General features: G+C 49.1%; 2 protein-coding genes and 1 long non-coding RNA gene across 3 annotated transcripts in view; 2 read left to right on the top strand and 1 right to left on the bottom strand.

Annotated features, from left to right (window-relative positions):
- The window catches only part of GPR45 (G protein-coupled receptor 45), a 550,360-nt gene that overhangs the window by 406,023 nt on the left and 130,718 nt on the right, over positions 1-13,619 (top strand). The gene's annotated exons all lie outside the window — the stretch shown is intronic.
- POU3F3 (POU class 3 homeobox 3) lies at positions 537-2,202 on the top strand. The gene has a single exon (XM_083501550.1). It carries the CDS (start codon positions 643-645, stop codon positions 2,005-2,007), a length of 1,365 nt encoding a protein of 454 aa, XP_083357676.1. The 5' UTR covers positions 537-642; the 3' UTR covers positions 2,008-2,202.
- Positions 10,606-13,535, bottom strand: LOC310706213. The gene is made up of 3 exons (XR_014525758.1): positions 12,843-13,535; positions 12,028-12,190; positions 10,606-10,993 (listed from the first exon to the last, which is right to left on the bottom strand). It is a non-coding gene; the product is annotated as an uncharacterized lncRNA (long non-coding RNA).

The raw sequence follows: 13,619 nt of genomic DNA, 5'->3' as shown, positions 1-13,619 counted from the left end.
GCCCACACGCACTCATTCACCCCCTACAAAGCCTTACAGGAGGGGGGAGAAGGGGGAGAAGAGAAACTTTCTCTGTGAGGGGAAAGAAAACAGCAGCGGCGGCAGCAGCAGCAACAACAACAACCCAGAAACTGTGAGGGGAGAAAATATGCTCCTGAGGGAGTGAAGGAGGGAAGCCAAAAGGGGAGTTGTTGTTGCCGACCTCGCTCCCTCCCTCCCCTCGGCGGTTCCCGCTCTTTTTTTTTTCTCCTTTCCTCCCTCCTTCTACCAATATCTAGGGAGAGGGATTCAGTAATGTCTTTCTCGCCGCTGAGGCGACCCCGAACAGGTGAATCGCAATAAGGGGCCGGCGAAGGAGAAGAAGCGGCCGCGCGTGTGTGTCTGTCTGCGTGTGGCGAGTGTTTCCCCTCAGAGGAGCCGCGAGCCCAGGAGGAGCGGCGGCGGCGCGCGCACCCGCGCGCAAGGAGCCCGCCTCGGGGCCGGCCGGCCGGCGGGCCGGGCAGGCTGAGGAGAGCTGAGGAAACAGCCGAGCCGGGCGGGATTCTGGTGGCGCGCTACTGGGCTGCGGCGGCGGCGGCAGCGGCGGCGGCGGCGGCGGCTTGTGGCGAGCGCAGTGGAGGGGTCGACAGGAAAGCGTCGGCGATGGCTACGGCGGCGTCTAACCCTTACCTGGCCACCAACAGCATCCTGTCGGCGGGCTCCATCGTGCACTCGGACGGCGGCGGCGGCATGCAGCCGGGCAGCGTGGCCGTCACGTCGGTGTCGGGCGGCGGCTACCGCGGCGACCCTTCGTCCGTCAAGATGGTCCAGAGCGACTTCATGCAGGGCGCCATGGCGGCCAGCAACGGCGGCCATATGCTGAGCCACGCGCACCAGTGGGTCACCGCGCTGCCCCACGCCGCCGCCGCCGCCGCAGCTGCCGCCGCCGCCGCCGTGGAAGCCGGCTCTCCCTGGGCCAGCAGCCCGGTCGGCATGACGGGGAGCCCGCAGCAGCAGCAACAGCAGCAGCAGCAGCAGCAGCAACAGCAGCAGCAGCCCGACGTGAAGGGAGGCGGCGGCGGCGGCGGCGGGCGGGACGACCTGCACTCGGGCGCGGCGCTGCACCACCGGCCGCCGCACCTGGGCCCGCCGCACCAGGGCCACTGGGGCGCCGGCGCCGGCGCGCACCTGCCCTCCATGGCCAGCCAGCAGCAGCAGCAGCCTCTGCTGTACTCGCAGCCCGGCGGCTTCACGGTCAACGGCATGCTGAGCCCTCCGCCGGGCAGCCAGAGCCTGGTGCACCCGGGCTTGGTGCGGGGAGACACGCCCGAGCTGGGAGAGCACCCCGGCCACCACCACCACCACCATCACCACCCGCACCCGCACCCGCACCACGGGGGAGGCGGCGGCGGGGGAGGCGGAGGCGGGGGAGGCGGCCTGAACAGCCACGACCCGCACTCGGACGAGGACACGCCGACCTCGGACGACCTGGAGCAGTTCGCCAAGCAGTTCAAGCAGCGTCGGATCAAGCTGGGCTTCACGCAGGCCGACGTGGGCTTGGCGCTGGGCACCCTGTACGGCAACGTCTTCTCGCAGACCACCATCTGCCGCTTCGAGGCTCTGCAGCTGAGCTTCAAGAACATGTGCAAGCTGAAACCTTTGTTGAACAAGTGGCTGGAGGAAGCCGACTCGTCGACGGGCAGCCCCACCAGCATCGACAAGATCGCGGCTCAGGGCCGCAAGAGGAAGAAGCGGACCTCCATCGAGGTGAGTGTCAAGGGGGCCTTGGAGAGCCACTTCTTGAAATGCCCCAAGCCCTCGGCGCAGGAGATTACGAACCTAGCGGACAGCCTGCAGCTGGAGAAGGAGGTGGTCAGGGTTTGGTTTTGCAACCGCAGGCAGAAAGAGAAGCGCATGACCCCCCCGGGGATCCAGCAGCAGACGCCCGACGACGTCTACTCGCAGGTCGGCAACGTGAACTCCGATACGCCGCCGCCCCACCACGGACTCCAGGCGAGCGTGCAGTGAGGGGGGTGGTGTGTGCGGTGGGGAGGTGGAGGGGGAACGGACAGCAAAACAAAAACACAAAAAAGACAGTCGCCATCATCACCATCAACGACAGCAACGCCACAAATTTTAAATAAAAAAAAAGTGAGAAAGGGATTCTTAGGGAGAAGACAGAAGGGCAGGCAGGCAGGCAGGCAGGCAGAGGGAGAGGTGAGCAAGGCGGTGGGGGGGGGGAGAGAAGGGGTGGGGGAGGGGAGGGGGAGAAGGAAGGCGAAGACGCACACAAGGACAGCGACACGCACCTACAGCCCAGACCCAGGCTCCTTGGCTTGCTTTATTTTAAACACACATATCTGGAACACTTAGCGTTCTTCATTGCAGAGAGATAGTTGGAGATCCTTCCTTGCTACGGCGAGAAAGGGAGCGTTGTGGAGACCCAAACGCGCACACAAACCCACAAACAAACCCACAACCCCGGATGTTGTTCCTTTCTGTAGCGACTCCACAACACCAGATCTAAATTATGCCCTGCTGTTATCGTTGTGGCAGCGATCGTACAGCACCCAGCTTCTTCTGCGCTCCCATCTCTCTCTCTCTCTCTCTTTCTCTCTCTCTCTCTCCTCCTCCTCCTTCTCCGAGCCCCCCCCCCACTCACCACGAGCCCCTTTAAAAGGACTTTCCTGCGAGGTTCACCGAAACTTTTCTCTCTATTTCACCCCCGCCACACACACACACACTTTTTAAATAAAATACGTAAAATGAAAATGTCAAAAGAGGGTAGGCCCCAAGCAGGAGAAAAAACAATGCTAGCATATGTTCTTTGAGTTCCATAGCTATTGGGAGGGGGGTGGTTGTTTGTTTGTTTGTTTGTTTGCCCAAACTACGTTAATTTGGTTCAGGGAAGGAGTCTACTTTCGAAGGAGAAGCATTATTTTGAAAACAATAACAAAAGAGAAAAACCGGTAGCTTTTTTCCTAGGTTTAGGGAAAGGAGAGGGGGGGGAAATAACGCACGCAGCACTAAATGAAAAGCCAAGCAGACTGGATAGAAAAAAAAACAAATTTATATATTATAATCTAGAGAAAGAGAGCGAGCGAGAGAAAGATGGGAGGAGGGGGAATAAAGAAAGAAAGAACCGCCCGCAAATAGAAGGATGACCCTGAAAAGAAAGAGGTTGGAGGGAGGGGCTCCTACCAGGAGGGGGGGGGAGAGAAGCAAAGCGAGGTTGTTGGTCCTTAAAACTTGGAGCTCCGTAGAAGGATTTTGCATGAATTAAGGGAAACAGCGACATAAAGGGAATAATTCAGGGCTGTTCCTGATGGCTGCCAATCATCCTGGAAGATTAATTTTAAAAAGTTCACTGCTAATATTTTTTTTATTAATATTTTTTATTTCTGGACTAATTCAGATAAAGGGATTTAAAAGGAACTGGGCATCTGCAGCTGCACTTATCTGAACTTCTCTCTCCTAAATCCGTTGCCAACTTGATTGAGCGGGTGCTGTGGAAGTGATTATATAACACTGCCATTTCCTCGCAGTGTTTTTGGTAGGTTTTAATAAACAGACTTTTCAACAAACAAACAAAAAGAAAAAAAGAGAAAAAAAGACAGCAATAGAGAAATGTTTAGATCCGTTGTTGATCTAAAAAAAAATTTGCTTTATATTTTCATTAAATGACTTCTTTTAATATTTTATTCAGAATACCTATGAACTGCTGCAAAACGGTAATTTATTTTTTCCCCAGATCTTGTATTACGTGTTTTTTTCAGACGAGCACAAATTTAAAAAAATGAAATGAAAAAAAAAATACGGACAGCTATTAGGTAATAAGGGTATCTTTTGATGTGATAATTTGATTGTAATTTAATTTGAGTAGTGATTCCGTAAGAGCTGATTGAGAAAATAAATTTGTTAGAATGAAATAGTCTTTGTCTGATGCATACGAAATTGTGTCGAGTTAAGTTTTCTTAAGAAATACTGAAAACCTTCCAAATGAGAGACTCAACGATAGAACCAACCTGCGTTCTGTATAGTCTGTTTGTGGTGTGTGCTTTTAACAGGAAACGAAGGAGAAACCCTCCCCCCCTCCATTTACTATTGGCCAGGTTAGCTTTTTTAGAAGTAGGTCAAGTCCTTATAAATGCATATATAGTTCCACGGTATTTTTAGATCAATGTATTGAGAGTGTGTAATGGGATTATAAACCAAGACTTTAGAACAGAAGGCCATTGTCTGACTCCTCATTTAAGTTGCAACCCTAGCTCAGAAGATATCCCCTATCAGGTGATATAAGCGATCATCTGCAACAGTTTAACTCCCCGTCCCTTTTCCAAAATATAATGCATAGGATGCTTTTAAAAAAAAAAGACTATATGTTATTTGGAAACATTTTATGTGTGTAACTTTTTATTTAATTTAAACGCTATAATTTAAGAAAAGGTACTTCTAAATGTGTGTGTTGGTGTGCGCACAGAAAGAGAAGGAAGTACTCACGAGTTTTAGCCAGGGTTCTGGTAGTTTGCCATTGTTGTGTTGTTGCTTTAGGGATGCATGCAGGATGTGGACTGGGCGCAGGTGTTAAGTGCTTGCCCTCAACTCTATACAGCAGCCATACCAGTTATAATAAACGTGAGCGTTGGTGAAGTTAAGGATATCAGTAGCTGCACTACTGAGAAGCAGGTTACCGTAACTGTTTGTTATTGTTATAGCCATTGATGTATACAGAGCAGAGGAGTCAGGAGAGGTTTGAAAAGTTCAAACCCACCTTTGGAAACCTGCATTTCGGTTGTGGTACCCAGATAAGATAGCCAGTCCCACGGCGCGCACTGTGTAGAAACAGAAAAATATGGGGTGGGAGGTTGAAGCTGATGAAGAAGAACATAAGGTTTCAATCGAGCGTTAGTTCCTTTCCTTTCACTTGATGTGTGGTATAATGGTTTAGAACCAGGAAATAATATTAACTCCTTTTCAATAAGTCTCAATTTGAGGTCAAGTCAAAGCCAGCTAAATAGCCGAGCCCTAAAATGCATTGTTTTAAATCCAAATTAAACCACAAGCATGTTGATAGTCAACAAAGAGGGGGCGGGAGACAGTTTTTGAGGAGTGTGGGAAGCTAGTGCAGAATTTTACCTCTTTTAGGTGGTCCAGGGGAAGGGGGCACCGAAAATGGGGGGGGGGGAGAGAGAGAGAAAGAACTAGGCTCCAACAATTTCATTCCACGCGAGGGAAATAAGAAAAAACAGGCTTCCCAATAGGGAGGCCACGAAGTTGCTTATACTTGTTGGGAAATATCAGCATGTGAGATAGAATCCTATTTTTCACGCTAGAGGAATGAGTGGCGTGGGGTGTTGTTGTTTTTTAAAAAAATCAGGACAGAGATCTGTTTACATGTCTTAGTTGTTGTTGTTTGGTTAATGGGTTGGGATGAGAACAAAGGGGGTAATAGTGAGCCTCAAGCTCTTTTCTGTTAGAAAGGTAATATTTGCAACTGCTTTGTAAGGTCAGTCGCTTTTTCGGAAGCAGGTATTTTGCAAAATATGCCCATCTCTGTATCCTTATAACGCAGAAAGGTGAATCTACCAAGGTGATTTGCTATTCTTCTTCTTCTTCTCTCCTCCCGCCCCCCACGTCTTCAAATTGAACCCTCTGAATGTATATAGGAGCTTCAGGGTTACAAGGCCACGGGACGCATAAACGAGAGGCTTTAGTTAAGGGTTATATAATATGTAAATAATGAAAATAACGTTCTATATCGCCAAATCTCTAAATTACCCTAAGCACTGTATTCACGTGTAAATCCAGTATTCTGTGGTTGTTGGGTCCCTTAAGCTTTCCCCCATATTCCTCCTCTCTGAAAGGAGAGAGGAGTAAAAAAAAATTTTTTTGAAAAGTTGTATTTAAGCAGTCCGCGTGATTCTGAAATATAATAATTTACGTTCCCCTTTCTGAAGCCTTTTCCTACCTCTTCTCCCCCTCCCCCAATTTCTCGAGTTGCCTAGTTGACTTCTAATCACAACCGCGTTCAAATCCCTAGCCAATAAATAATTTCCAAGTGTATTTAAACTAGTCGCTCCACTGTTGTTGACCGCATTTTTTTTTAAAAAAATTAAGCAACAAGCTCCACCATGCATTTTAAATCACAGCGGCTTGCCTTTAAAAAAAGAAAAAGGAAAATAGTTTCCATGTAGCGTTTGCATATTGCTATGGTCTGAACTTGTTTTGTATGAACATTTTTCAACTGAACCTATAAAGAACAATCGGCTCTAATAAGAAATGCAGTATATATTATTGATAGTTCTATCAATAAGTGTCATATTTTCCTTAAGTTTAACACTGATATTTGTTTTTTTTAAGAGTATATATTTGTAAAATATTTATCCTGTCAAAAGCAACAATATATTGTTGTATTTATTGGTTTATTTTTGTAATAAATGATCAGCACCTTCAAGCTAAAGACAAAACGACATTTTTATATCTTCATAGAGATTGTCAGCGTGTGTGTGTGTGTGTGTGTAGCGCGCACACTCACACACGCGCACCTTTTAAGACGCAGACATATTTGCATATAAATAGAAGAAAAATAAATCTGCGAGTGGCAGCTTTTAGCGATAAAGCGGGGAGCCTCCTTGGACGCTTGCAGTTGAGTTTGCATGGAGTTCCAGGGTGATTAATCAAACTCTAAAATGGATGCAACAAGTCTTGGCCTTGGCTGCAGGCTTGGAATGAATTATTTAGGATATGGACCAAATTTCACAAGTCCCAGCCTCTGGCTGTTTCAAGGAAATTGGTCTATAGTGGCAAGACGGGAAGGCGAAAAGGAACCAAAGTGCGGCGGGTGGGTGGAGGGAGGGCGGCTGGGGAAAGATGCACAAATATTTGCCCTTTACTGTGGGGGGGGGGGGAAGGAAATGCTTAAAACTGGGTGCAAGCTTCCGGTAGCGCGAGGGAAGATCTCCTTGGTGGTGTTGATGTCTCAGCTGCAGGGAGATGCGGTGTTGACTGACAGGCAGTCTTCAGCTAGCCAGTCAGCCGCTGACAACTTGACCCAGAGTGACACAAACTCCCTTTTTCCTAGCCTGCCAGATTAATGGATGTGAGGCTGGAGGGTGCGTGCGCGCGCGCCTGTTTCGGGCAGAAGTGGCGGGGTGGGGTGTGTGTTTTTTTTGGGGGGGACGGGACGGACAGACGGCGACACGCAATCCATAGTTCTCTAAAATCCATGGACTCCTAACAGGGGTGGGTTGTTGGGCCACTTGAGCCTGTGGGGGGGAAAGAGGGGGGTCGTTAATGCTGCAGTTATATATGTATATACAATCACCTGGGAGTAAGCTCCATTGAAATAGGATTTATTTCTAGCTGGACGCTCTGTGAAGGTTTTCCTGGTTGCGCTCACAGGCGAAGAGCGTTGCTCCGGCTCTTTGGCCGGCTCCTTTTGCCTCTGCAAGCGAGTCCTGCTCCCTCTCTAACCCTTGGTCATTGCAAGTGACGTCACGACTCCCCATTCTCCTTCCGTCCAGGGGCTTGAGAGACTCACAGCGCAATCCTATGCAGGTCTGCGCAGGTAAGCGTCTATAGGATGGCAGTCTAAAGGAAACCAGGGCGGAGGCTGCCGCCTCCTTTAGCCTGTTCTCCTAGGGACGGGGAGAATGACGGGAAGGAATAGCAATTGCCGGAGCAGATCTTTCATTAATAATGATGATGAAATCCTTACAAGGAAGTGAACGCCTTTGAACTTTGTGGATTCGCTTCCTAGTAAATACTGCATGCTTTCAGGTGTAAGCCGTTTCTTAAAACCCTACAGTTAAGGCGGAGCAGTGAGCTTCATTGAAAAGGAGAGCAGGTCTTCTTCCTGGGGTGTTAAAACCCAAACACTCATCGCTGTTTAACAAGGCGGCGTGGTTCACAGATGTCAGTCTGCGAGCAGACTAAGCCTGCTGCAACCCTACAGGAACTTACTTGAGAGCAAGCCTCACTGAACTCCCCTGATTTGCACTCCGGCGCTGGGTGGCGAGAGGTGGTTGGCTACTTTCCCGAGTGTTTAATGCTCTTTTGTAGTCACAGCATGGAAGGTTAAAGAGGGTGTAAAAGGTCAGATATTCTCGTTCCTTCAATGCCAGGTTATGGACGTCAGTGTCATTCTAAAGAGCTTTCCTGTTGGTGAATAGGCGCCATGGGTGGCGCTCACTCTGGATTGATGGATCCGGCGCAAAGATTGAACGGGTCTTCCTTCTTTCAGTCCAATAACATTAGTCTTATTTCCAAGGCCTCTTGTGTTTAGGCTACAGAATTGGGTTAGATCTCTTTTGCCGGGAGGGCTGTGCAACCCTCCGGTTGTGTTTTAAGTATTTCAGTGGAAATGCCTGCGTGTGTGTGTGAGAGAGAGAGAGGGGGGTGGAGGAAATACCCTGCGCAGTTTGAGTAATGTGGGGCTAAGATCAGGTGGATGAATGGGCTTGCTTGGAAGTGCAATGGGCCTTGGCGCGCGCGTTAAGAAGCAGGGAGGGAGGGAGACAGAGAGAAAGGTGGGGAGGGGGTGTGGGGATCTCAAGGAAGGAGGAGAAGAGAGGAAGTGCTGAGGACCCAGCGGCCATCTGGACTCAGGATGGGGGGGTGCGCGCGCGCTTTGGGTACTGGATTGTGAAGAAAGCTCTCCCCGCTGTCCCCCGAGGTGGCGAGCAATGAGCTCATTCTGCATGGGGTCTAGGCGTGTGTGTGTGTGTGTGTGTGTAGTGGGGGGGGGGCACGGTGCATAATTTCCCCCTCCCTGCTTCTGCCTGGCTGGCTTGCTGGCCAGAAGTGGCAGCTGCTGCCCTCTCCCACAAGTTGTTCTGCTCGTGGCGACCATTCAGCCAAACGCAGGATCCTTTTCTCAGAGATTTAAATTTCGCGGATGAATTACCATAAACGGGTTGCTTAGCAACTAAATTGAAGCCGGGCTAAGAACATGCAAGCCTCTCCTTTTCCTCCCCCCCACCCCTTTTTTTTGTATTCTCATTAATAAAAGAGCCACTCTCTGACACAGCAACCTGACTTTGGATCACTGCAACTTCTGTAAAAGCCACCGGTGAATACAAGCCGGCTGCACCATTTAATTACAGATCAGAATGGCTTGAAATGGGATGTTTTTGTTAATGTATCTGCCTAAACAGGCTTTGAGTTGCGGGGCGAGGGACTGCGTTTGTGTTTAAAAGGATTTTTCCAGAGGAGTCATAATCTACTATGTGGAATGGGGATGGATACTAGGGTGGCTGTGACAGATGAAACTTTTCTCTTGGCTAATATCCAAACTTGTCTCCATCTCACCACCACTTCCACCCCGTTTCTCTCCCTAATATCAGAAATCGGTAGAATATTTGGACATACAGGGATCCTGTAACAGTTGTGTAGGATTCACTGAAGAAAGCAAGAGTCTTTGCACACCTACAAAGGCTTGTGGGATGGACTGCAGCAGCCCCCAAATGCACAAAAGCTTTAAAGTGTGGTGGGATTTCCTCCCAACTCCGAGATTTTTATTTTTAGTTTTTTAGTTTTAAGCGTCACTGACGACGCGCTCCTTTCAGTTATTCCTTGCAATGGTTCGGTTGTTTTTCATCGAATGCATAGTTGACAATCTGCCTTGCCATTTCTTTTTCCATTCGTATCAATGTGTACAACTTTGTTTAAAAGCTCTGGGCTCATTTTCTCTGCCCTTTTAGAGAGAGAGAACTGCTTTCAACTTTTACTCCAGCGAGGGGTGGGGTTGTAAACTTGAGTCCCTCCCTTGCAAAGAGCTCGACTTTCCCTCGCAGGTAATTAACCTACTTCTAGCTCAGTATTCTTTTATAACGGCTTTTCAGCTCATCCGGATGGGTCCATACAGAGGGTAGGTCCTTGAGCTAACACAGGTTAAAAGAAAACCAGCAGTTGCCCATTTCCTTCTGGCACAGGCTGTCATAAAAACAGGAGGAAAATGGATGAGTTTTAGCGGGCACCCCCAAACTCGGGCCTCCAGCTGTTATGGGACTACAACTCCCATCATCCCTAGCTAACAGGACCAGTGGTCAGGGATGATGGGAGTTGTAGTCCCTAAACAGCTGGAGGGCCGAGTTTGGGGATGCCTGATTTTAGGAACGTTATCAGTAGTTCTACCGTACTGAGGAGAGATGTACGTTCGTCCCTTCCTCTCTCTACGCTGGAGGAACAGAAAATGAGCTTGGTGGCAATGAAAGGGAAGGCCGCTGCTCTGGGAAATCCTTTTGCGTGCAGAAGATCCCAGATCCAATCCCTGGCGTCTCCAGTTAGGACTGGGAAAGACTCCCTGGCCTGCCATATGTGGAGTCCCTTAGGAGAAAGCATGCGTTGGGAATGAAGGGCTGACTCTTTAAAACCAAGGTAATTTTACCACCCTTTTGAGACTGTAGGACCAGAGAAGAATATACAATAGAGTCACGGGCGTAGCCAGGATTTTTGTTGGGAGGGGCAGGCCTCTTGTGGGGGGGGGCAGAACCTCAGTTAGCTATGTATTTTTCTTTATTTATCTTTATTTAAGGGGGCAGCTGTCCCTCCTTGCACCCTCCCCCCGCTTAGCTACGCCCATGAGCAGAGTTACAATCCGGGATGCAGTTTGAAGGAACTCCGCCCGAGGTTTAACTGATTTTAATCTTAGAACAGATTGCTTGGGAGGAACCAGCCACAACTGAGGGGGGGGCGTGGGGGGTCTAACTCCCAAGCGTTTAGAATTGATGTGTAAACCCATAACCCACTTCTCTCCGCCACCATCCCCACACCCCAGTGTTTGAGTCTGCAGTTGAATGTCCAGAGTTCTCAGAAACTTTGCATCAGCGCCAATCCTTCACACGCGCCTCGGTAAGCGCCTGGTAGGATTGCGACCAGATTTCCCCCACCGCCGTGGTCCTAAATTGCACCAGTCCCTCTCTGGATGTGTATATAAAACAGCTGAGATCTGAAGCAAGTGTGGGAGGAAAAGAGCTGTTTCTTTTGCCGTAGACTTGGGCCTCAGTTCTGCACTCTGATAAAATATAAATAAATAAAAAGTAGTGATCTTTAAGCTGCTAAATGACGAGCAGAGGTTACAGTCTTAGACCACAGTGGGATGTTTTTCTTAAGTGTGCTTGGAGAGTTCCGGCTGCCAAATGCACAGGTCTGGGTGGTGTGGGATGATTTATGCACAATAAGGTCCCCTGCGCTGTGAAACGAGGTTCTGGAGTCTCAGGACGGCGCCCTTCGTGAGACCTGAGCGCGCTTCCTTACCTCGATTTCATTTCATCGCGTTTTTAATTTATTTTTAAAGAGTTCTTTCATTCCACCCTCTCATGCAGCAGCTTGAAAAAGGACTGCGCTTGGAAACCAGCTCCCTAGATGCAAGTCCGGTCAAGAAAGCACACAGTTTCTCTGTGGCATATTTATTTAATTTTTTTGCTCACCTTAAGTACTCGGCTCATCTGCAAGCCCGGGGAACCCACGGCTGTTCCCTGTGTGGGATGCAAAAGGAAAGTCCAGCCAAAGTTCACCCGCAGAATTACATGTCCCTTTAGGAAAAGGGCGCGCGGGGGGGCGCGCAATGGGGAGAAGCATTATTTCCATAAACGGTAAGTAAGGGATAAGGTAATGCTTAAAAGAAATATAGGAGAGAACTTAAGGATTTTTTGTTGGGGGGGAATATTATTGTACCTCGTGTCTAGAGCTAACCTTTCCCAATTGAAATGGAATTATTTAAAGAGGGGAAGCAGAGAGAGGAGCGGGAGGGAACCGCAGAGCTGCTATATTTACGTCCCCCAAACCAACATTCAAACAACTTGAGGCTCTCGGGCTGACAGCACGTTTCTATGTACAGTAACCTTTTTGTTATTCGTTCTGGAAAGCCTGGCTGCCGGGGCTGCTGCTGCCAGCGGTTCCACAGACCTCCTTCCTCCAACCCAGCGGAGAACAGTTGAGTGTTTGCTGAGGAGCTCCGAGCTTCACGTCGAGCTAGAGAGAAGGCGGAGGCATGAAAAGAAAAAGAGAGGTGGAGGGGAGAGAAAAAAAAGTGAGGGGGGTCCTCACCTGGAAAGTTTCAGCGGCATCAAGCTGAGCGCTTCTCTCTAGGAGGCCGTTTGTGAAGAAAAGTTGGAGGCAGCGTTTAATCTCATTGTTTCAAGCCCCTCTTGAGTTGTGTGGATCAAAGCTTGCCAAGGGAGCTAGAGACGCGGGGACGCCACAAACCCTCCTGTGCGGGCGATAGATATGTACATAGAATATATAGTTCCCGCGCGCAAGGCTCCCTGACCTGCAGGGGAAGTTGCCACCGCCGGCGCATTTGCCACCACTGCACCCAAGGCATTTCTGGGAGATGTGAGCCGGAGATCTTCCCGGCGGACTGCCGAGGATTAGAATCCATGTCCTATCATTCCACATTCCCATCGGGGTTTATGGGCCCGGACTCTAGAATCCACCCAGGCTGATTTCAAGAGGGTTAGTTTCCCAACAGTGTTTAGACTCGGATTCCAGACAGTCCCAGTGTTCAGCTTTTTAAGTTTTGTTGATGCTGCTGCTGCTGTTGTCGCCGTCGTTGCAGCAAAGAGTTTTGTGGTACCTTAGCACCTTTTATTGTGGCCTAAGCTTCCGCAGACTAGATCCCACTTCATCAAATCGGAGTTTGTGTGTGTGTGTTTAGTAAACTCTACTTCCATGCATTTCCCTTTCTATCTTGCTAGTACTGTATTCAGAACTCTTATGAAGGACATTAAATCAATAAACGAAAACTGGCCCCTAAACCCAGCGAGGAATGTACCCACAAAATTAGAAAGAGGAGGGAGCGCCTTTGTTGAGAATTCTTTCAAACAAGCAGGCCAGGAAACACGACTCTTCTGCACGTTTACCTGAGAGTAAGCCCCAGTTTGATCCATGGCCTCTGACTTTACAGGCAGAGATCCTCCAGGTCACTCGCTCTAATGGATGGCCGAACCCAACTTGAAATGTAAATCTTTCCAAGATATCTGCTGGGCCTCCTGCTGCGCCACCATCTCAGACCTCCCGCATCTTTGCCTGCTTGCTCCCAGCTACCCCTCCTTTGTGCTCCGTGGGTCACCACTTACCTATAGTGACGAATGTATGCTGATGTGGTGGGTGACTGGCGTGGGGAGGGAGAGATCCATATATGCACTTCACATTTTTTTCAGTCTATAAATATCTATAACAGTCTAGAGTGACAGGCTCTCCTATGAAACGTACTATTGTTGTTGTTATTGTTGTTGTTGTTGTTGTTAATTGGAGATATCGAAGAACTGGACTGGGGAGAGTTGAAATGTCTTGAGTAGCCGGAAGGGAGGAAGCAAATAAATTAATCAATAGTCCTGCCCCCCCTTCATCTCAGCACTTTTGCATTACAGTGGTACCTCGGGTTAAGTACTTAATTCGTTCCGGAGCTCCGTACTTAACCTGAAACTGTTCTTAACCTGAGGTACCAGGCTAATGGGGCCTCCCGCTGCCGCCGCCGTGCGATTTCTGTTCTCATCCTGAAGCAAAGTTCTTAACCTGAAGCACTATTTCTGGATTAGCGGAGTCTGTAACCTGAAGCGTCTGTAACCCGAGATACCACTGTATTGTGATTGTGTCTTTGCAATCGCCTGAACTCTCTTCTGAGTAAACAGGCGTTG

This window comes from Podarcis liolepis (genome assembly GCF_965112155.1).
Source record: "Podarcis liolepis genome assembly, chromosome: 4".
NCBI lineage: Eukaryota > Metazoa > Chordata > Lepidosauria > Squamata > Lacertidae > Podarcis > Podarcis liolepis.
Note: the sequence above shows the minus strand (reverse complement) of the source record. Positions and strands in the feature narration are given on the sequence as shown.

What these genes read in the sequence shown, in the direction of transcription:
- POU3F3 (XM_083501550.1), top strand. Translation starts at nt 643, where the DNA reads ATGGCTACGGCGGCGTCTAACCCTTACCTGGCCACCAACAGCATCCTG.